Genomic DNA, 21,644 nt, shown 5'->3' with positions numbered 1-21,644 from the left:
TTCAAAGACCAAGGGAAATTTATGAGCTTGCCAATATCTGACTAACAGACTTGAAAGCTCAGTTCGATTCATCATCATTTTTAGTGGCTTGAAAGTTTAAAAGTCTGTGATTATGAATGAAATTCATGAGTAAATGTGAAACAAAGAGTGTCTCTCACAACTTTATGAGCAAAGCTTTTCTTTGTGAATCATAGAGAAACCACACAATAACAATAGGAACGAGGAGGTTCAGATTCATTTGATAATTTTAGGAATCTCATTTTACAATGAAAATGAGAAGCTATTTAAAGGATGGGCTAGTAGCATTTAAGAAACTGCAAAGCTGGCAGCTGTCTCAAAAGGAACAGCACATTATGGGGCTTCATGTTAAATTTAATGTAGAAATCAGCAGGGGTGAGGGAAGAGTTAATTCAATGTCATTAGACTGAAATGATCTGAATTCAGATCTAAGGAGGGCACGGATTTTTCAGTTCTTTGTGAAGTAGAGCTCTGAGGAGTGATTTTTCATTTATCTTAGAACAATACAGAATCTTGTTTGCATAAACAGAAATCTCAATCTTCAAGACAGTTCAATATAGATTCTTGAATCAACAACAAAAAAAATCAAGAAATCTTCCAAAATCATGTCTTAAAAAGAACATCTAAAATAACTCAGACCCTGTGTACAAAATTTGAAAAATCCTTTGTTAGTAAAAATAGTATTATAGTTGTATTCAGATGATCTAAAATTTTAGTGTGCCCTTTGCTAGCTCAAATTAGGCCTAGAAATCTGATTTTTCAACCAGAAAAATGGAGATAATGTTGTCTCTCTATCTGAAAAGGTTTTTATGAATGAAATGCCAAATTAATGCTAATGCGAATATGAGATAACTATATGATGACATGTTTATCTTCAATTATGTTCGAAAGCCAGTGTTTAAATTTTTACCTTATGGAGTTGTCCATACCTGCAATTTAAAATGACGATGTCTCTTTGTTTCACAGCAGATTTGCCAATCATTTGGTCTTGCACTGCTGATTAGCATCCTAGCGCTATTTGAGTAGTTTAGGAGTTGAATTAAAGTGTTTAATTTTTAAAGTCGAAGTTTTAGAAATCGGTTTTGTTTTCGTTTCTGAAGCCTTTCTACATGAATATGTCGTATTTATAAACACGTTGAAAGTACAGGTGTTTGAAAACTTCCCAGGTGGACCTATTAATTTAAAAAATCATCTATGAAATCTTGCCCAGCAGCCGTGAAGAGGAGAGAACGGTGATGTTGGCAGTAACGGATACTTATAGAAAATGATATATTTGGGAAACAGAGATACTGACACGCAGGCCTGTAGATGAGTGCCGCTTTCCAAGGTATGAGGTCAAAAGTATCAAGAAAAAATTGCACCTTCAATACAAAAAAGTATGACCAGGAGGAATGAATCATATAATCCGGAAGAGGCTTACGGCAGTATTAAATTTTAGAGTTGGGTGGCATCTTGAGTGTCATCCACATTGTCTGCCTCCTTTCTCTGCAGCCGATACTTCAGACAGGGTAGACAGATAGGAGAATTAATTCTGTTTCAATATTCTTGAAAAGGAGGCAGCATAACCAGTCTGTAACCCATTTCAAGGCTTTACTCTCACTTTCAAGAAACACTCCAGCTGAGAAGCACAGAGAATGGGAGGAACAGATAGGGCACTGTATCTCAAACTCTGAATCAGGACCGGACAAAACTTAGAAGAAACAATCTTCCAGCTTTTGGCTGAGCTAACTGTTTTCAAAACTTAAATACTGCCTCCCTCATTGGCCATCATCCAGATCTGAAAATTTTTGTTTTGCAGAGGGATTTGGAGGGACATATGATTGGGAGACCAGGATGAAGCAATTTTTAGGTCACAACTCATGTCATGAATTAATTTCCTTCCAATAGCCTAATTAGATTATCAATAGTTTTTTTTCCCCCCCTATATAAATGCCACCAAGAATTCTGTAACACTGCATCTGTATATGTATGGTGAGCTGGAATGTTTTAGAAATAAGGTCTTACTTAAGTAAAAATAATTTCACTTTTTACTTGTTTCTATCAGCATTATGAATTTGAAGGAAATAAATCATGTTTTACATTGGTGTTTTTTTAAATCATGAAATTATGCTCCTTTAAAAAATAAGGAATACATAGCATTGTTTTCATGCATGTCATATATGTACATATACAGATTTTAAAATTCGAAGTCCCTGTTTTAGAAAAAAATGTGTCGGTGTAGACCCATAATCTTTACGTTTCAAGGCTCTGAAACTGACTTGTATGTTTGAAGTAAAATAACGTCATTTAAATATGTAATGAAAAAGGCAGCAATTTTGTTGGAATCTCATAAAAGTATTGGCAAATGCCTCATACAAAATTCCAAACCTCCGTCATAATTATCACACATTTATGACTTGATCCTTTCAAGCTTTTTATTTTTTTATGGTTTTGTGTTGTTGTTGTTGTTGTTGTTGTGTGTGTGTGTGTGTGTGTGTTTATATCCTTCTTAGTTCTGAGCTTTATGGAACCTTCAGTAATGATCTAAGCAGAAAATTATGGGATACCACAAGTTCATTGATCTTTCAGTTTTCAAGCACCTTTCAATAAATTATAGAACCAAAGTGCTAACATCAATATTCTCTTGATTTAGGTCAGAGACAGGAAAGCTTTACAGATTTTAGAATTCAGACTTATAATAAGCACAATAATCAGATACAATAAAAAAAGAAGTCCTAAAATCTGCCCTTAGCCTGGTCTGGGGAGAAGGACATGAGACCTGGGCATGGAATGAAAAAGCCGAACATGGAAGATGAATTACATAACTACAAAAAGAGTAGGGGCTGGAGCTTGTTATGCAAAAACATAGCAGGGATGGAATGGGCCCTGGAAAGGCAAAGTGAGCATTGTTCTACTCTACCACTTTATTTAAAAAGGTGCCGCCGTTCAAATTCTTGAGATTATTGGATCCGAAGTGGTACATGGCTTGATTCACCTTCTTACTTCTCGTCCTGCCATTGTCAGTTGAATGCAAGTCAGTCAAGAATGAACTTTAGTACGTGTACCCCTAAACCCACACAGGCCCGGGAGTTCATTCTTATTTGACAACTGCTGGCAACTCAATCTTGAGTACAATAGTTTTTATGAGATTCATCTTTGCATTATGAATGTAAGGGCGACTCTTTCTTAACAAAGCTGTCTTCAGTTTACGGATTGGTACAGAGTGTGGTAATTGATTTGTTTTTCCAAAACAAAGTGTGGGACAAACTTAGAGAGTGATTAAGAGAATAGTAAGAATCACGTTGATAGAATAGATGAAGAGAGGTCAAAAATGGCTAAAAATTCATAGATATTTTGAAGATAAAGAAAGAGAGAAGAGATTATGATGAGGGGAAAGCAAAGGACGTGAATGGAGGAAAATTTCAGATGCATTACTGGACGCCATAAAGAAGAGGACACAGGACAAGTAAACAACGATAAACAACATATCTTGAGATCTCATTATCTCAGCTCTAAGCAGAGCTAAGCATATTTACGTATACAGCTTATGGGAATGATTGCTACTGATAATTTATTAGATGGCTGTTGGAATGATTCTGTCTAAACGGTACCCTTATAAAAGGAATAATTCAGTTATAAGCGTTTTCCTTATCTTAATTTTTACTATAGGACTTCCTTTATTTTTCCTTTTTTTTTTTTTTTTCACTCTTCGATCCCTCCTCCCCCCACAGTTTCTTATGGTCCAGCATGTACTGTCGATGGGTTGGCCGAAATCAATAGAAAAATGAGGTTTTTGAACCAGAGGTAGGGCATTGCTTTGGAAACCTGACACTTTCTATGCTGAACTTGTATGGTTTGTATGTATTTCAGCATCCCAGATTCAACCATGCAAAAGGGTTTCACATCTCATGGTCTAGTGAATCTGTTTGCTTTAGTTGAACTGATCTGATGCCATAAAGGCTAAAATCAGGTGATTCTGAGTTCAAAGAGGACTAAAGAGTAAGGGATGAACAGAATGTTCAGATAAATGGGTTCAGTGAACCTTGAAATGTTATTTAGCATCTGCTTTTCCCCTGCTTCTATGTTTTCTTGATTTTAAAAGTAATGCATACTAATTATAAAAGAGTAAAAAATTCATAAACCTGTAAATAAGGAAATAAAATTACAAATAGCATGTCATAAATGATATTTAGATTATATATAAAACATGTCATCATATTTTATACATATATATACACATGCATATGTACATGTACATGTGAGAGAGAAGTAGGTAAATAAAAAGACATTTGTAAAATGTCTTAGAAATCTCAAACTACAGAAAGGTAAAAAGTCTCTTTGCCTCTCTCTTTCTTGGTCATTTTCCCCACATGTAATTCCCATAGAGTGTCTCACAGAAAACTCACACCTGCACTTTTAAAAATTTGTGCACACCTACGCTTCTTCTCAATGCCTCCCCTCTAGCCTCTCTCTCTCATCTCCAGCTCTGGCTCTGTTTTTATTTTTATCTTTATTGCTCTTTTAAAAAAAATCTCTGTTATATAGACTTTAATATTATAACACTGTTCTGTACTTTGATCTTTAAAAAACACTTGTTTATGTATTTTGTGGATCTTTCCACATTAGCCCACACAGATCCGCTTGCCCTTTTTAAGGGCTGGGCAATACTCCAGTCGTGGATATAATGATTATTTCTTGTATATATATCTTGGAAAATTTTTGCAAATATATGAGAGATCAATTCCTAGTGATAGAGTTTCTGGGTGAAAGATTCATATGCGTTTTAAAAGTCGATAGATATTTCCAAGTTGTGTTCTATTTTACACATATTTTTATTTCTAGCAACAGGGATAACACTGCTTATATTTTCCATTCATCAGAAATTAATTATTTGGAAAGCTAGGATAAGGACCCAGGGTCATTTTTGTCTTGTCGACCAGCGCTACTTATTGATTAAGATTTTCTTCTTCCTCCGATTTAAGATCTCACTTTTATTATAAATAAGTTCTCATATATCTGGCCCTATTTCTCATCCTCAGCCCCAACAGTGATCTCCTTATTTTCTATTACCACGCTGTTTTAATTACTTAACTTCAAAATATATTTTACTATCTAGTCTTCAAATTATTCTTCCTTTTTAGTATCTTTCTGTTTTCATATATTTATTTTTTGATAAATTTTTAATATTCTCTCGAGTTTCAAGAAATCCTGGTCATATTTTTATTGCTAATACGTTGAGCATTTAGGTTTATTTAGGAAGAACTGATAGTTTTATAGTGTTGATATTTTTACCTCCAAGATGATTTGTCTTTCCATTTAATTAAACTTTTAAAAGTTTACCTTTGTATAGTGTTTTAATGTGTTCTTCATGTGGGTTCTACACTTGTCATATTAAATTTATAACTAGATATTTTATCTTTTATTACTATGATGAATGGAACTTCCATTTAATTTTTAAATTGATATTGCCTGTGTGTCATATGTGGAATTATCATCTCACTGAATTCCTTTTGTTTTCAAATTTTTGTTGATTCTTGAGATTTCTGTACATACGATTATATCATATGAAAATAATGAAAGAGGATTTACTTTTTACAAGCTGAGATTGTGCAGTTTGTGTTTGTGTAACTTTAGTTAGAGGTGTAGATTTTATGGCTGAAAGAGATCTTAAAAGTCTCTATTCCAATCCCATATGTTCAGCCTGTTCTTAGAACATTTAGGCTCAATTTTCCTTACAAAAAGCTATGGCTTTTAAAATAGGGAAATGAGCTGTTGTTACTAAATGTATAGATGGAAGTTCTGTTCTGTCTTGGCATCAGTAACATCCACAGAGACACTAACCCTCACAGATTTGTAGTCATAATAATTGTAAAGAGTAATAAAAACCATTAGCCAAAACTTGCTACACTTTTTATATGTCTGACCACCTGCTAAGTGTCTTGCATGGATTGTTATGTTCAATTCTCATTATACCCTCCAGTTACTTTTATTAATCCCTGAACTTTACACATGAAGTTCAAGGAAGTTCAACAACCTGCCCGGGGACCATATAGCTAGTGGCTGATGGAGCCAGGCTACACGGCCAGAATCTGACTGTGTCACCACACTGTACTGCTTCCCAGAGCTACCCCTCCAGTGTGACATGACCCCGCTCTCCAGACCCATTGCCTTTGTGTCTTGTATCTTGCAGTGTTATCAGACTCTCCATGGACAAACACCTCCGGATCTTGTAAGGGCAGATGCTTTGAACTTCAAGAGGTCGGACCCCCTGATTGTCGGTGTGACAACCTGTGTAAGAGCTACAGCAGTTGCTGTCATGACTTTGATGAGCTCTGTTTGAAGACAGGTAGGCAACTTTTGGGTCCTCCAGCTTCGATTAGATGTTAAAAATCTCCTGCTGTGATACACCCTGGCACTGCCACCCTGCCTCTTTCCAAACCAAACTTTGGGTTTTAGTTTTGTTTCTTGAATAATTGTCACTTATATGACAAGCACACCCAGTGTGACTGTTGTTTCCACAGAAGGCCCACCCAAAGGTGGTTCTTTGCAGCTACAGTCATTATTTGGTGGTTTTGGAAGTATTCGTGGTGAGACTTTTTTTTTTTTTCATCTTTTCCGCGTCTTGCTGTCAATTCCACATTCACTGCTAGGGCACATGGCCTGAAATTGTTCATCCTTAAAGTGTTAGAGTTTTTTGTTTTTTGGTTTTTTTTGGTATCTATCTGTCCATCTGTCTATCTGCCTGCCTGCCTGCCTGTCTGTCTGTCTGTCTGTCTGTCTATCTAAACTATCTGTGCTTGTCTGCACAGTTTCTAGCGTTTGTTTTATTTCATCTTATCCTATAGTGACTATTGGTCTACTCTGACGTTATTTCCCGTTCTCCGTGCAAGTGGAAAATCGTTATGGAATTCTACTTGGGATCATAGGCTCAGGGTAACTCTAAAGGCTTTCTGCTTTTACCTTTACCTTTCTTTTATACCGGAACAATCAGTAGAATGTATAGGCTTCCGAGTTAATGCACATGAGTCGAGAAGGAGCACATTTGGAAACTTTTGCCATTCTACCTCCTCTGTTTCGAAGCCCTGCACTTTAGGTGGGACAGTGGAGACAACTTGCTGGCTGTCCAGTAGGCCTCTGGGCGACATGACATGCAAACTCTGAAAAAGATGGCAGTCAACCTGGGCTGCAGGCCACTAGATCCAGAGACTCCGCAGCTCCCTTGACAAGTTATTACTTGGTTTTGGAATTTTATGGTTAGATGATTCTTTCAAAAATCTAACTCCTAGTATCACGGATATTACTCAGATCCTTCAAATGATATCATTAGAATAGAGATATTATTCTTCTTTACTATAGAACTAGCCCTTAGTTTCTATGAAAACTGACATCAAATCTCTTACTAGTTCTGATTTGTTTGTGTGCCAGCCTCCCCACCCTCGCCAATAAGAGAAGTTTTGTTAGGTTGGTTTTTGTATAATACATTTCCCAAACATTTGGCCTTTTTTGGGGGGTGGGGGGGGACAGGTTACTTTCCTTTGGAACTTCTCTCAGTTTTCTTAATTGTAGGTCTCCAAACTTAAATGCTGAGAACCTTGAAAACTGCCTATGTGGATGGAACAGATGTTCTAGTAGAGTCCTTCGTCTCTAAAACATTATTCCAAACGAGCAGCCTGTGTTTGCTTGGCACGGAGGGACTAACATTTTATGTTCCGTCTCTTCCTTGAGTATCTTGTCCCTGACGTGCCATCTCAGCCCTCTAGACTCCTGATCTCAGAGCTCCTTGTGAGGTTTAATGCGTCTCCTGACTCTAGCTTAGCTCTCTCCAAATGCAGCTCTTGCCTTTCTTCCCAGGTTTAATAAATAACATTTTTAAAGTCGTTTATTTCCCTATGTATAAAGATAACATATGCCAAATGTGGAAGAGTCAAATATCAAATAATAAAAACGGTGAAGGAGAAAACAAAAGTCTTTGAGATCCTACTATGCTGACACAAGCAATAAGCAGTGTTTCAGTGTAAACTTTGACTACTCTGTGTATGTGTGTGTTTAGAATGTGTGTGTATAGTTATACAAATGTGTATATGTATATATACACTTGAGGGTATATTGTATGTATATATATCTTTGTCATCCTTTTGAATGCCTACATGGTAGTCCATTGAACAGACACAACCGACTTCATTAAGTAAGTGATCAGCATTTATATTTTCTTTCATTTTTGCTATTACTAACAATGTATCAATGAACATTATTCATGCATATTCATATTTTTGTCTATTTTCCTTAGGACAAATTCCTCGAATTTTCGGATCAAAGTATATATGCATTTTTAAATTGTAAATATATAGTACAGAATTATACTTCTCAAAGTTTATATTTCTCTCAAAGGGCACAAGAGACTTTCACCACTTCCTTTTCAGTAATTCTCATTTTTAAAGTTGATGTTCTCATATGTTAAAGTCTTTTTTTCTTACCTGATAGGTCACTTTCTTATTATCAATAAGGTTAAATACTTTTTGTGTTTATTCCTATGTTTGCTTTGAGAATTATACAGCTGACTGACTTATACCTTGCTTGTAGTTCACACCAAACTCTTAATTTTTAAAATTTCATTCTTATATGAAGTCAGTAGTTCCTAAATAAATCTAGCTAGTTAATAGTGATGCTCTTTTGTAAGCAACGGGATTTTCATATGGACTTAAGGGGGAATGAGAGTAAGTTGGTAGGTAGAATTATCTTTGAATTGCGGAGGAAAAAACTCATGATCTGCATTAGTTAAAGTAACCTTGGAAAATTGCTTCCCATTGGGAAGAGCAGGTCCTGGGTAAAGGAATTCCAAGCATTTAATCTGCTTGGGAAGAGAAGGCAGTGGAAACAGGGGAGATCCAAAAAACAGAATGGAATCAGGATGCAAAGGTAATTCTAAGAGAATGGAAATTGAACAGTAGTTGCGTGGTTTTCTAGCATGGCAACTATTACACTTTATCTGTTCAGACACTCAACAATAGTCTCACTTAGCAGACTATTACTATGGAGCAAGACTGCTTTCTAAAACTGTTATCTCCACGTATAACATCTTTTCAGAGATGAAGGCTTGCAGTGTCCTTTAGCTCAGAGAAGCCAGCTTTCTAGATCATTCCGCCTCCAGCAGCAGCTCCCGCCCCCATTCCACCGTTTTACTCTCTATCAACGCCGCCCTGTTATTTTCTTCATGGCACTTAGCGCAAGCTGAAGTTCTCTTGTTTACTGGTCTACCTGCTTGGAGCTTACAGTCTAGTGGATGAAAAAGTCAAACCAAAAATATGGCACTCTCTTTAAAATAAAAATATTACTTTTCTGAATATAACCTCATGGTAGAGTTGAGCCATAAGCTCTCAATCAAGTATGCTCAGACAGAAATCTGTAACCCGTCGACTCTGACTTCTCATTGTAGGTATGGCCCCATTTTGGTCAAAGATTGGAACTGTGACTGTTTTTAATATCCTTCTATACCCTTTATATCTTTTTAGGACTTTACTTCCAGGTGCATCTTATCTCAGCTGAGGGCCATTTAGTTGCACTATCATTTGTATTTAAATCAAGCCAGGTAAAGTTAAATAAAGCTACTTCAGAAAAGAGCTGAGCTATAGAGGCTATGCCTATGATGGCCTATATCCGCATTACAAACCTCAGATACCTTATATTTTGGGGTCTTTTAGAACATTTCACAAACAGTAAGAGTTCCATTTTTTTCCAAAGGAGCCCGATTGCGTTTGGCTTTGTACTCTGATTTGAAAAATTAAGCATTCATTTTATTTGTAAGTCCTCCAAATATCATCTGGGCCTCAGGCCAACTCTAATTTCACAAGCAGATTAAATGATGTGGGATTTTAGCTCTTTTTGTTGGCAAGCCTTGCAAGCAATTGTGGCCTCTTTCATCTGGTTTGCGTGAAGCAGCGAAAGTGTTTTCTTGTGCCGATTTCAGCTGGCGGCTGGGAGTGTACTAAGGACAGATGCGGAGAAGTAAGAAATGAAGACAATGCTTGTCACTGCTCAGAGGACTGCTTGGCCAGGGGAGACTGCTGTACTAATTACCAAGTGGTTTGCAAAGGTATGTGTTTCCTTGGATTGGCTCGAGCTTTAAAAGAAGAAAACCTGGAGATGCTGCTCCAAGAGACCCTGGACGTTGGCGATATGACACCTTGGATAGGGGCTAGGGAGGAGGGAAAGGGCTGTGCTTTTTCATTTCTCATACTTCTTTCTTACTTTTGCTTCCCTGCATTTCAATGATCTGCAACAACTCCAAATCCCATACTTACATGAAACCTCAGTAATGAAGAGATTTGTAAAGCTCCCATCTTGGTTTTAGGTCTGGTTTCCTAGAAGCGGAGCCTGAGACAGGAATTCTATACGAGGAATTTGTTGAGGGAATGCCCTGCAGGAAAGTCGTATCAGGGAGCAAAAGAAGTCGGGGTGAGGGAGGCAAGCAAGGACAGGGACTGGGGGAAGTCTCACCTTGGCCTGCTCCACTGCAGGCTCTAGAAAGAAAATCCCAGAGTTCTTACCCTCGAGGCCAGGGGACCTGGCTTTTGTACCTGCCGGATGTCAGCTGTAAGCGAGGCACTAGCAGCAGCCCGAGGAGGGGGTACCATCTGATAAAGAGGGTCAGGGAGCCAGCCACACACAGATGCTGCTGACTTTGTATGGTTGATTGTAGAATATGATGGTAAATGGACTACCAGAAATATAAAAGATGCAGTTTTTGGCTTTAAGGAATTTAAGTTGCCTTGGCACCCACTTAGAGAAGTTAATGGAAAGGTCTAAGAATCTTTATGTAAAGTTTTCAAGTCACTTGTTAATGTTTAAATTAAGTCCTTCTTCCTAGCTGTAACATGGAGCATTTAAGAAGCATTTCTGTTAACCATGAGGAATATGGGCAGTAATATTGTATTAAATATGTACAGTGTCAGATGAGTACTAAACTTATTCATAAAGTATATAAATGTCTAATCACTATGTTGTACACCTGAAACTAATATAATATTATTTGTCAACTGTAATTGAAAAAAAGTTAAAAAAAGATATTGAGGAAAAAGCAAATCAATTTGGAAACATATATAGTGTTCAGTTGTGGCAAGAGTGTATTACATTAATCCTGAGTTCGGAAAATTTCCCCTATGCAAAGCATAAATTTGACTGAGAATTTGTTTCCTTTTCCCTTTTAGTTCTCTTGTAGCAAATGTGCCAATGAGCACAAAGACTATTAGAAGAAAAATAAAGAAAAAGTCCTGCGTGTCATTGAATCATTAAACATTGGCTTTTGCTGGTTTATAATTCTAGTTTTCAGTACTTTTGTGAGGCCCATGTGTGTGTCCTGGGTTATTACATGTGGGGTAAAGCGTCCCCACTGTAAGGAACATGGACTTACTTACCTGGTTGTCAATAGTTAGAGTCTTGTGAATCAAGGAGATTTCCAATGCTCTTTACGTGGGAGCAATAGCTCTAAAGTCTTGGTCATAAATTTTACTTATGTTAAAGACTCATGATTATTGTTTGTTTTAGAACAATTGAAGGCAAATGCTTTTTGATAATTTTTATTTTCTTTAAAGGAAGCCTCATTTTTTTTTAATCTGACTTCTTTTCTGTTCTCTATTCTTGATAGGTATTCAGGAAAGATGCCAGTTTATGTCCCCAGATCTTGGTGGAAGATAAAAGTGAAAGATAGCATTAGTTTTTATTCCTAAACTCAAGGGCTGTACACAGATCCACTGGCAAATAATCTATTGCAATATTCCATCTGTCACCCCTGAGCATTCTGAGCCCTTCCTCACAGCTACGGGAAAGTGGCGCCGTGCTTTTTATGGCTGTGAGATGTTCAGTGGTGGAGAAAAGAATATTCCATCTAATGACCAAACGGTTTATTTCTGGAGTGAAACAAACATGAAAATCTGTTCACTGACACCACTGGCGTTTTTATCTAGAAACCATCTAGACTCAGAAGGTTCACATAAACACCACTTGCGGTTATTAAATCTTAGCTTTTGCATCATGTATGGGTATACTTTAGGAAGCCAAACCAGACACTAGATTTTATTTCAGAATTTCTTTCTAGATGGTGTCCCATAAACAACAATATCAACCAGGACACGGATCCTGGAACTGTACTCTTCAAAGCTCTGGATAGCATTCTAAATAAGATTCACCAATAAATCTACCCATTTTCCTTATAGGAGAGTCGCACTGGGTAGATGATGACTGTGAGGAAATAAAGACACCAGAATGCCCTGCAGGGTAAGTGTATTTTATGGATAGTATGAATGTTCATGTATTAGTTGATAAAATATTACAGGATATGGAGGAGTAAGTGGTTAAAATGTAAAACTGAAATCCTCTTATTCGGGTAAACTAATGAGAAGTTATAAGTAATTTACCAGTAAAAGCTAGAATAGACATCTTGAAGTAGTGTAATTAAAAATTTTTTTTCCTCCTGTCACCTGTGCACACATCAGAGACTGAATATCCCCTATATTCCACCTTAGCTGAAGATTTTACAAAGTGGGTCACAATATCACTGGAGAGGGGAAAACACATTCCCGGCAGTGATTCGCTTCCTCAGAGCTTTTTCCTGAAGTGCTGCTTTTTGCTTTTTTAGGGGGTGGGGAGGATTATAGAACGTCTCAAAAATATCATCCAAGATGGTAACTCCGACCAGATGCTGCAGAAACTTGACAAACCACTGAAGCACTGCTTTGCTGGGGTACAGCCAAACTTGAGTGACACCCCACAGCTCAAGTGTGACCAGCATAAGGCATTTATTACGCCTTCCAGGAAACTGTTGAAAATTCATGGACCCTTAAAATGCCTGGCAGCAAATAAATTTTCAACGAATGCGTTTTTATTAATGTATTTGTTTCAGTGTAATTTGTTTTAGACGGTATAGCCTGGGACACAAAAATCCAAATATTTAGATATTGTCTTGATTTTTGTCTCCTTTTTAACTTTAATGGGCCACTTGACCTTCCTTGGTCTTTTAGAATGGGATGGCAATAGTTCCTGACTTTAAAAGTGTTCAGTTATTTTTGAGGAAAAAAACAGTCTAAGTGGTGTAAGCCCTTTTAAATGATACTAGTAGTGATAATAATGAACTCTTATATGGTATTATTCTAAGAGTTTAACATGTGATTCATTTAAAATATGCCTTATTTATTATGTAACTTCAAATAAACTCAAGCCTATACTTGCTGAATTATCATCAAACTATTAGAAATAGTCTTGTACATAGTTTAGTATTCTCAAGTCTGATTATACAACTGTATATTTAGAATATAACAAAGGGCCTATTTCATCAGATCCTGCCCTAGTTATATGGGTAGTCTAGTCCTTTATTAGCTTTTTAGAGATCTTCAATAATTTCAATTATTTTTGAAACGACTTTATAATTAAACCTAAAAGGATTTTTTTATTAGTGCTTAGTTATAGTAACAGTACCATTCATTTGATATTCATTCATTCATTCATTCATTCATGTATGTGATAAATATTTATTGAAGCCTTATTAATGGTCCACAAAATAGAAAGATGAATAACATACAAACTGTGCTTTGGAACTAGTGAAGATAAACATGTTAACAGGTCATTATACCATAATATAATATATATAAAAATGATAAAAGAGGTATGAATCAATATCTTAAAGAAACTCAGAAGTATGAACAACTAACATTACAGAAGAGGAAAACTGGAGCTGGGTTTTAAAGAATAAAATAGGCGTTTTCCAGGTAGCAAGTAGGAGAACACCTATTCCAGGCAAATGCTACAGCTTTTTACATTGGGAAAACCTCGTTTGCCTTGTGAGAGGCAGCAGTGGGGAAGCTCATTAGAAGAGATCTGGAGTCCAGTCCCCTCCCTGGCCATTTGATGACTTTGGTCATTTACCTCTTAGACTTCAGTTGCCACAAATGTTCCGCGGCTGGAGGCCCAGGCTTGGACACATGTCCTCACTTGGTTTCGTCTTGGAAATCATTGGTCCCCATTATTGAGAATGACTCAGATGATGGAAACTGTGTGGCAGTAATTTTTCTAAAGCTTCATGTGTTTCTATTTCAGGTTCGTTCGCCCTCCGTTAATCATCTTCTCTGTGGATGGTTTCCGGGCATCGTACGTGAAGAAGGGCAGTAAGGTCATGCCGAACATTGAGAAACTAAGTAAGTCATTTTCATACTGTGTTCTCACCTGTAACCCATGATCTGCACAGGAATGGCTGAGTGATGGACTTTGAGATCTACAGACACATACGTGTATTTTCTTATTTGAAATACAAAAGTGAAGGTCATACATGCATTTGGTAGTTTATAAAATGGATTTCCATACCTGGAGTGATTTCCATTGGTTCTCGTGTTCTAATACCTGAACTCTGTTCCAGGGTCTTGTGGCACACACTCTCCCTACATGAGGCCTGTGTACCCCACAAAAACGTTCCCCAACTTATACACTTTGGCCACCGTAAGTATTTTTTCAAACGATGTAGATTCGAATGTCTGATTTCATTCTGAAATGACTTCAAGGGAGGTTGTTGCAACATGTTCCTTAGTGCACACAGAAAATCTTTCTGTTTCTCATCTCATCTGCCTTGGTTGTTCACAGTAAATGCCCTTTACAACTTTCTGGGTGACCGAACTTGACTGCAACTTTAAAACTGAAAACTTTTTTCAAGTACAGTTCTGTCTGAACAAAAACATTAAATCTCTCTTAAGTACCGTGGGATCTATTGTGTATTTTCTGAATTTTCAAATAAAAACGTTGAATTCAGGGCTGCTATGCTTTAATTTTCAGGTACTTTCCATTCTACCTTGCTTTCTTCTTTAAAAACATAATTCATTTATTTTGTTATTAATTTTTATTTGGTTTAGGGTAGAAATGGAACTTGGGAAAAAGGAAAAGTGTACTCAGAAATAGAAGCTTCTTTGGAGGCATACAAATAAGTAAATTTCAACCTAAAGGTTAATTTATGTTAATAAAAATTGTTATCTTATTATTTTGCCATAGTTAAAAAAGTCCAAATACTAAATTTCTTATCATCATGTCAAGTTACTCAAATGACTTATAATTAGTCCACAGATAATATTCTTGTTTGCTCAGATAGACACATATAAAGGTTATATATAACTTACGTAAATTCGAAAGCTAAATATTGCTATAAAACCTTCTATGGTAAGAACATTTATAATAGAACTAATATGTGTGGATTATTATATTGTTATTTTAACAATAAATTTCCTTTTGTTCAAAGGGGCTATATCCAGAATCACATGGAATTGTTGGCAATTCGATGTATGATCCTGTATTTGATGCCACTTTTCATCTCCGAGGGCGAGAGAAATTTAATCACAGGTGGTGGGGAGGTCAACCGGTAAGTCTTGCAATTTTTTTTTGCATGTGTGTGTCTGTGCATTGAAACATTTCATCTCCCACTTATTACCTGTGAAAAAGGTGCATATAATTTTCTCAGACTTGGCAATATTTCTGTCTTTCTATGTTGTATATGTATATGTGTGTGTACATAACATATGTGTGCATATAATATGTATGTATGTGTATATAACATTTGTATGGATATACACATATGCATATATAAGGTTTATGTAGACATACGTCTATGTGTACATATGTGTGTATGTGAGGCTATGATTATAAAAGCGTGAGGTGATAGTGGTGGCAATGGTGATGCAGGGGTGAATTTCAAAAACATTTTGAGGAAGGAATAGATAGTCAGATCTTATTGATTTACTAGATTTGGGGGTACAGTGAAAAATAGAAGTCAATGACTATGATTATGCTAAAATTTTGGCACAGGTGCCACATGAACAGAAACAGGGAAACATGATGCAAAGGGAACTCTGTTAAACCTATGGTAAAGTCATGAATTGTTTTGTTTAATCCATTTTTTTAAAGTCCTGGAAATTCCATATAATATGTGGAATTCTACATTGACTCCAGACTGGCAAATTAATACTTTACTCAGATCAAATGGCTGAGCAAAATGTAAGAAGAGGTGTAAGTGGCTTCCTATATTTCCTGTGACTATGTGTATGGTTAGGTAGCTTGCTTGAGTCAGACGTGAGCTGTGGCTGTTGAATGAGCAGAACTGAGCTAAGTGCACGTGACCTTGGGCAGAAGGAGCAGCATCCCCACGGAAACACATCCCAGCACATGCAGTCAATCAGGAACATGTGGAAGGATGGCAAATGGTTCCATCTCACGTCAGCTCTGGAGGCTGAGGCTCCCTGGAGCCTTGGTTAGGAAGGAGGGCTGGGAGGCCGCTGTGCAATCTTCCATGGCAAGAACAGTGGGCAGCATCTACACACGTCCATGTAGCTACCCTGCCTAAATGACCTTATACCTGGAAATGTTTGCTACAATCTATGAGCAAAATAGAGAATATAAAGTAAGAAAAAAAAATGATGTTGCTCTATGAGAAAAGGTCATTTGTGATAAAAATATTCATATTGCATAATAAATCAATATGCAAGTTTAAATATGGACTTTTCATTTTTTTTTTTTTTTTTTTAAATAAATGTCGGAAGACCTCTCGTATGTCTGCAGATGTGCTTCCTCATAGTAGAGGTTCTGATTCTACTGACCTGACTCAGGCCGGACTCCCGGAAGTCTACAATGACCTCTGTTGTGAGCACAGTGAAATTTGTTTACAGGGTGGATTTCACAAACAAAGTTTATGATACAGGACCAGTTTATGTGTAAATAAAGTGATTGAAATTAGACCTCTGTGAAGCTGTTGTTAGTTGGCCTTTTATATTAATTTTGTCATGGAAGCAAACTTGCCTGAAACCGCAAAGGATATAGAGATAAACAGTAATTTTATCGAATTGGATCACCTTGCCCCACGTGTTGACATTAGGGTTCCTCTGGGTTGGCATGACTCAGGAGATGAGTCCACATAGTCATTAACTGCTGCAGAAACAGAGCAGAAGGAACGCTGTTAACCTGCCCAGTGAAGTGAAGTCTCTGTTTTGGCCATTCGCCTCTTTCCTCACTAAACTCTCAAAGCTGACACATTTGACCAAGTTTAGTACTTTCCTACAGTTGACCAAGATTTGTGGTGAAACCGATTTGTGTTTCTATCTTCTTGGACAAGAGGCCATCGTGAGAATTCCAAGGAGCATAGTAGCTATCATTTAAAAACCTATTTTATTGAAATTTGGCATAGAGAAAGAACATATGGACAGAAACTATAAGAAACTACAGTATAAGAAATTGTAAGTATAAAAAAGTTGAGCTTTAATAAATAGTCCTCAAACACTGATATATCCTCTCAGAGGCTTGTACATTTCATGAAAGCATTAGTGAAAAATGATCGGAGTAGAGAGAACATTTATAAAAATATTTATTAAAATATGTATATAAAATAAAAATCTTACATAATCACATTAAACTCAATTTATTTTCACTGAGTGATTCAACCATGAGAGACATTTGGCTAACTAATATAGGGTCAGATTACGTGGGGAATAAGTGCTACTCTTATCCTAGTTTAAAATCCAATAGATGAGACGAGGCATATTTGTACAGTGTGTCCATATGAAAATTTGAATCTCACCATTAGGCTTCCAAAAATAATTTCTACAATTTAATTTCATCTTTTTTAACCCTGTTATAGCCACCTCAGCAAAGTCATGTCTGCTTTTAATTTGTTAATCTCAAGAGTGTGCAATTAAAAGTTGTCATTTCCCATATAACCCTATATTTCTCATACACATTTTAATGAGATTCCTTTTTGTTGTTGTTTTAAAGTTGGATTTCTCTTTTCTCATTACAAAAGTGTTCCATACTCTTAATCTTAATGGAGTTTTTAATTGTGTTTGTTTCTTTGAATAATCTCTCTGTTATCATCCTGCAATTTTTAATACTAAGATAGCTCAGAGAAAAAATTCCCTGTTCAGTTTAAATCTGGACTCAGCAAGGTGGAGAATAAATGAGACTTCAAGGGACTTGCTCTATGTGGAGATCTGAGAAAGAAGTCTAACCCTCCCCCCACCGCCCCATGATGCAAGCCTTCCAAAGCCATAATTTTCAGAGTAAGGCATTTCTAAGAGGAGCAGATGCATTCTTATCACTTCTCAAATTGCTAGGCCTACTGTTGTTTTCTGCCAGTATTGTGATGCAATGTGTCCCGAGGTCATCCTTGTGAGTTACTGTAGTATAAAAATGCAAGAGAGAGACAGTAGAGAGAAGAAGAATGACATTAGAGTGAACTTCTAGGCCAAAGGGACTGGCCTGATGGGATGTACAAGTCATTTGCTTACCTCTTTTTGTCTATTTCATTATCTAGCTAGTGAAAGGCTTCCCCCCCCCCCCCCCCCCCCCAGGAAAATTTTACTTTTTTTTTTTTTTTAATTCTGTGGTTTCTTTTCCATGTACTGCTATAAATCTGTATTTTTTCCCCCCTTCTTTTTACTATATTTTAACTTACTTTGGATGGACTCTGCTCAACTGGCCCCTTTACTACTAGACTCTTATTTATCTTTCAAATTTCAGTTGAAATATCTGTCCCCAGGTAGCTACGCCCCCTACCTCCCGCCACCCACCTAGCCCTAGTTAAGCTCAGGGATCCTCCTTTGGGTTTTCATATTATTTCTAGCATAAATTTGACCATATCCTTTTGACATTATTCACATGTCTGCTTTAGACTGTGGGCTCCATGGGAGAAGGGACTTAATTTATTTACCTCTTTATTCTGATGACCTAACCCATAGCCTGATACATTAGGTGTCCCACTCCTATGTTTTCAATTGATCTGTTCTGCACCCCTGCCTGAGGCCTGTTTGCCTGTACTTCCTACAGTTTATCACTTACCTTCTTTGGCCTTAACCATCCAGAAAGAGCCACACTGGTCCACAGTCTCCTGCTGCCTCCTCCAGCCCCCACATCCTCAGTTTGTTTTGACTCTTGAATCACAGTGATTGATTTACTCCTGCTGATACTAGGGCCCCATCCATCCCTCTGGTCTCATAGAATTCAGTTTATCCTAGCTCTGTGCCTTTGAATGCAAATGAATAATTTCCCTGCAAAGAACTGCTAGAAGGACTACAAAAATTATTCATGTTTTTGAAAAATGTTTTTTACTTATTTTCTTTTTCAAAACTTTCCCCCTTCTCCCACAGCTGCATACATCATTTGAGAAGGTGTTGGATTTCACATTTAAATCTTTCTGGTCCCAGTGGGAAAGCTTATTATTATTTTTATTTCTGATAACATATCGAGAAGGTACAATATTATTCCCACTTGTCCTCTTTTCAAAATGTAACATCTAGGACACAAATGTTGAAAACTGCCTCTAGATACAGCAAGGAAATGGAAGAAATATTGGGATTAAAGGCAAGAAGGCTAAACCCAGTGTCTTCTCAGATCATTTTGTAAAAAATTCTTTTTTAGCAGTGTCATTTTGCCAAGCTCTAAGGAAATTCATATTACATTCAAATTCAGAGAAATCAAAATTCTATTTTTCTGAATTAAGGAGGAACTAGGATGTCTCTCCGCCCCCCTCTCCCCCATAACTCCTGAGGCTCCTTTTCACTTCTTTTGGACCAACGATTTAGTGCCCCCCCCCTTTTTTTTTAATCTCTGTAATTACTAGATTTAACTACTGAGTTCTGAAAGATAATATGTACATATGACCTGCAAAGGAACTTTTATAGCTACTCATGATCTGGTTTAACTTAACGAACTTTATGATTTAACTTCCTATCATTTGCTAAACGTGACAGATCGGCTTCATTACTGCTAGGATCTTTCTGTTTGAGACTTGTAAATGTGATTTTTTAAATTTCAAACATTCTCTCATATTTGTTCACTTTTTTGCCCTTTTCTGACCATGGTCCCAATTTCCTTTTAGAAAATATGGTTGACATGACTTTTACCAAGAAATGGAGAGAATTTTTTTGCTCTTTTTTTTTTTTTTGAGAAGTAAAAAATTTTGAACCTTCACATTGTCTTCATAGTTCACATTACTTTATATAATTGGTTGATTTTTTTTTTTTTCTGATTACAAAGATGTGAACTGTCATTGTCAAAATTTTGAGAAGTACAGAAAAGTATAAGAACAAATGGTCCTGATTTTGCCATCGGGATGATTTTAGGGTACCCACTTCTGTCCTCTTCTCTCCCAAAGCTCTCTCCTCGCACCATCACAAAGACGGCTTTTGGTAAGCTTTTCCCTCGAGCGATCGTTACTGAGCTAAAAGTTATTTATAGGGCTTCCTGTTGCCCAGATAATGCCAACATCAGCATGTATTCCACAATACAACTTTTGAAAGTGCAGGGTCATCATTCGACAAAAGTGCATTTCAAAATAATTCCAGTAGAAAACCCCAGATTGATCTTACATTTTCGTATCTGCCAAATATTGCCCAGGACAACTTGGCTGGAAATAACAAGGCACTCGATCTTCTAGGAAGTTGTTTGGATGTGAATACGCTCAGCGTGTTTTCCCTGAAATTAAAATCAGCGTGAAAATAGATTATTTAACATAAGAAACTGATCTCTTAAGGATCTGGCATGGCTTTTAAGCCCCTGTGGGGTGTCCAGCACTTAGTTTGAATGCATCTTCTTGCTAGTGGGGGCACTGGAATAAGAATGAATGGAACTGCAGGGTACATTTTGAATCCTACTAGGGCTGGGGTCGCCTGGGCATGCCGGCATTTGTACATAAAGTGGAAAGATACCCTAGACCAAACCCTGGAAAGGCACTTGGAGCAACCGGAGATCCTTATCTCTCTGCTCCATCCCAATAGGACCAGGCCCCCACCTCTCCTGTGCTGATGACATTCACTAGCGTCTCAGACCTCCACAGATCTGAGAGGGCATGGGAGGGCACATATGCTCTCCTGCTCCATCCCTTACTTGCCAGCTGAGGCAGCTGTTATTTGGGGGGCTAGGGATTTTCAATCTCACCAAGGAGCTGGGGATATTAGTAAAACTCTCCCACGCCAAGCATCTCAGACCTTTCCGAAATCATGGCCAAGCTCTATGCTCCACACCTCCCAATTACCCCTTGGATCAAAAAACAAAGATTTTCACTGGAGTCAGTAAAATACTCTCAAAATCTGGATGCAATGAAACCGGAAAAGGGAGTGGCTGCAATTCCTAGACCATTTTTACTTTGGTCTTATAACAAACAAGCCACAATTCTCTTTCCTGTTTGCCTCCTAAAGTGGGTGGGTTTCTTCTCACAGACTCCTGTTCAATGGGACACTGGCCATCCTGAGCTGTTTTTAATGTTCCTGAGATAACTGGATTATACTGATTTCCATTATTGCATAATAATTAAGATTATACTTGATCAAGGGTTTATCAAATGCTAAGACACTGTTTTAAGAACTTTAAGTGTATTTACTCCTTAAAGCTTAGAATAATCCTATGTGCTAGGTAATATTATCTATATTTGAAGGAAACTGAAGCACAAAGAGCTTAAGTTATTTGCTGGAAGACCACATGGCTGGTAAATGACAGAGGCAAGGCTTAAAAATCCAGCTATCTAGTTGCAGAGCTCAGGTTCTTAACTGCCATATTTTCTGTCTCCCAACAGCATGAACTAAAAAGCATATTTAAAAAGCCTTAAGGAAATGCTTGGTTCACCTAACTTATTCCAGGAA

General features: G+C 37.2%; 1 protein-coding gene across 1 annotated transcript in view; it reads left to right on the top strand.

Annotated features, from left to right (window-relative positions):
- The window catches only part of ENPP2 (ectonucleotide pyrophosphatase/phosphodiesterase 2), a 73,208-nt gene that overhangs the window by 3,861 nt on the left and 47,703 nt on the right, over window positions 1-21,644 (top strand). Inside the window, 6 exon segments of the mRNA XM_023530777.1 lie at window positions 6,188-6,343; window positions 9,962-10,087; window positions 12,207-12,267; window positions 14,083-14,180; window positions 14,399-14,478; window positions 15,266-15,385. Coding sequence (XP_023386545.1) covers window positions 6,188-6,343; window positions 9,962-10,087; window positions 12,207-12,267; window positions 14,083-14,180; window positions 14,399-14,478; window positions 15,266-15,385 — 641 coding nt within the window.

This window comes from Pteropus vampyrus, unplaced genomic scaffold (genome assembly GCF_000151845.1).
Source record: "Pteropus vampyrus isolate Shadow unplaced genomic scaffold, Pvam_2.0 Scaffold54, whole genome shotgun sequence".
NCBI classification, from domain to species: Eukaryota; Metazoa; Chordata; class Mammalia; order Chiroptera; family Pteropodidae; genus Pteropus; species Pteropus vampyrus.
Note: the sequence above shows the minus strand (reverse complement) of the source record. Positions and strands in the feature narration are given on the sequence as shown.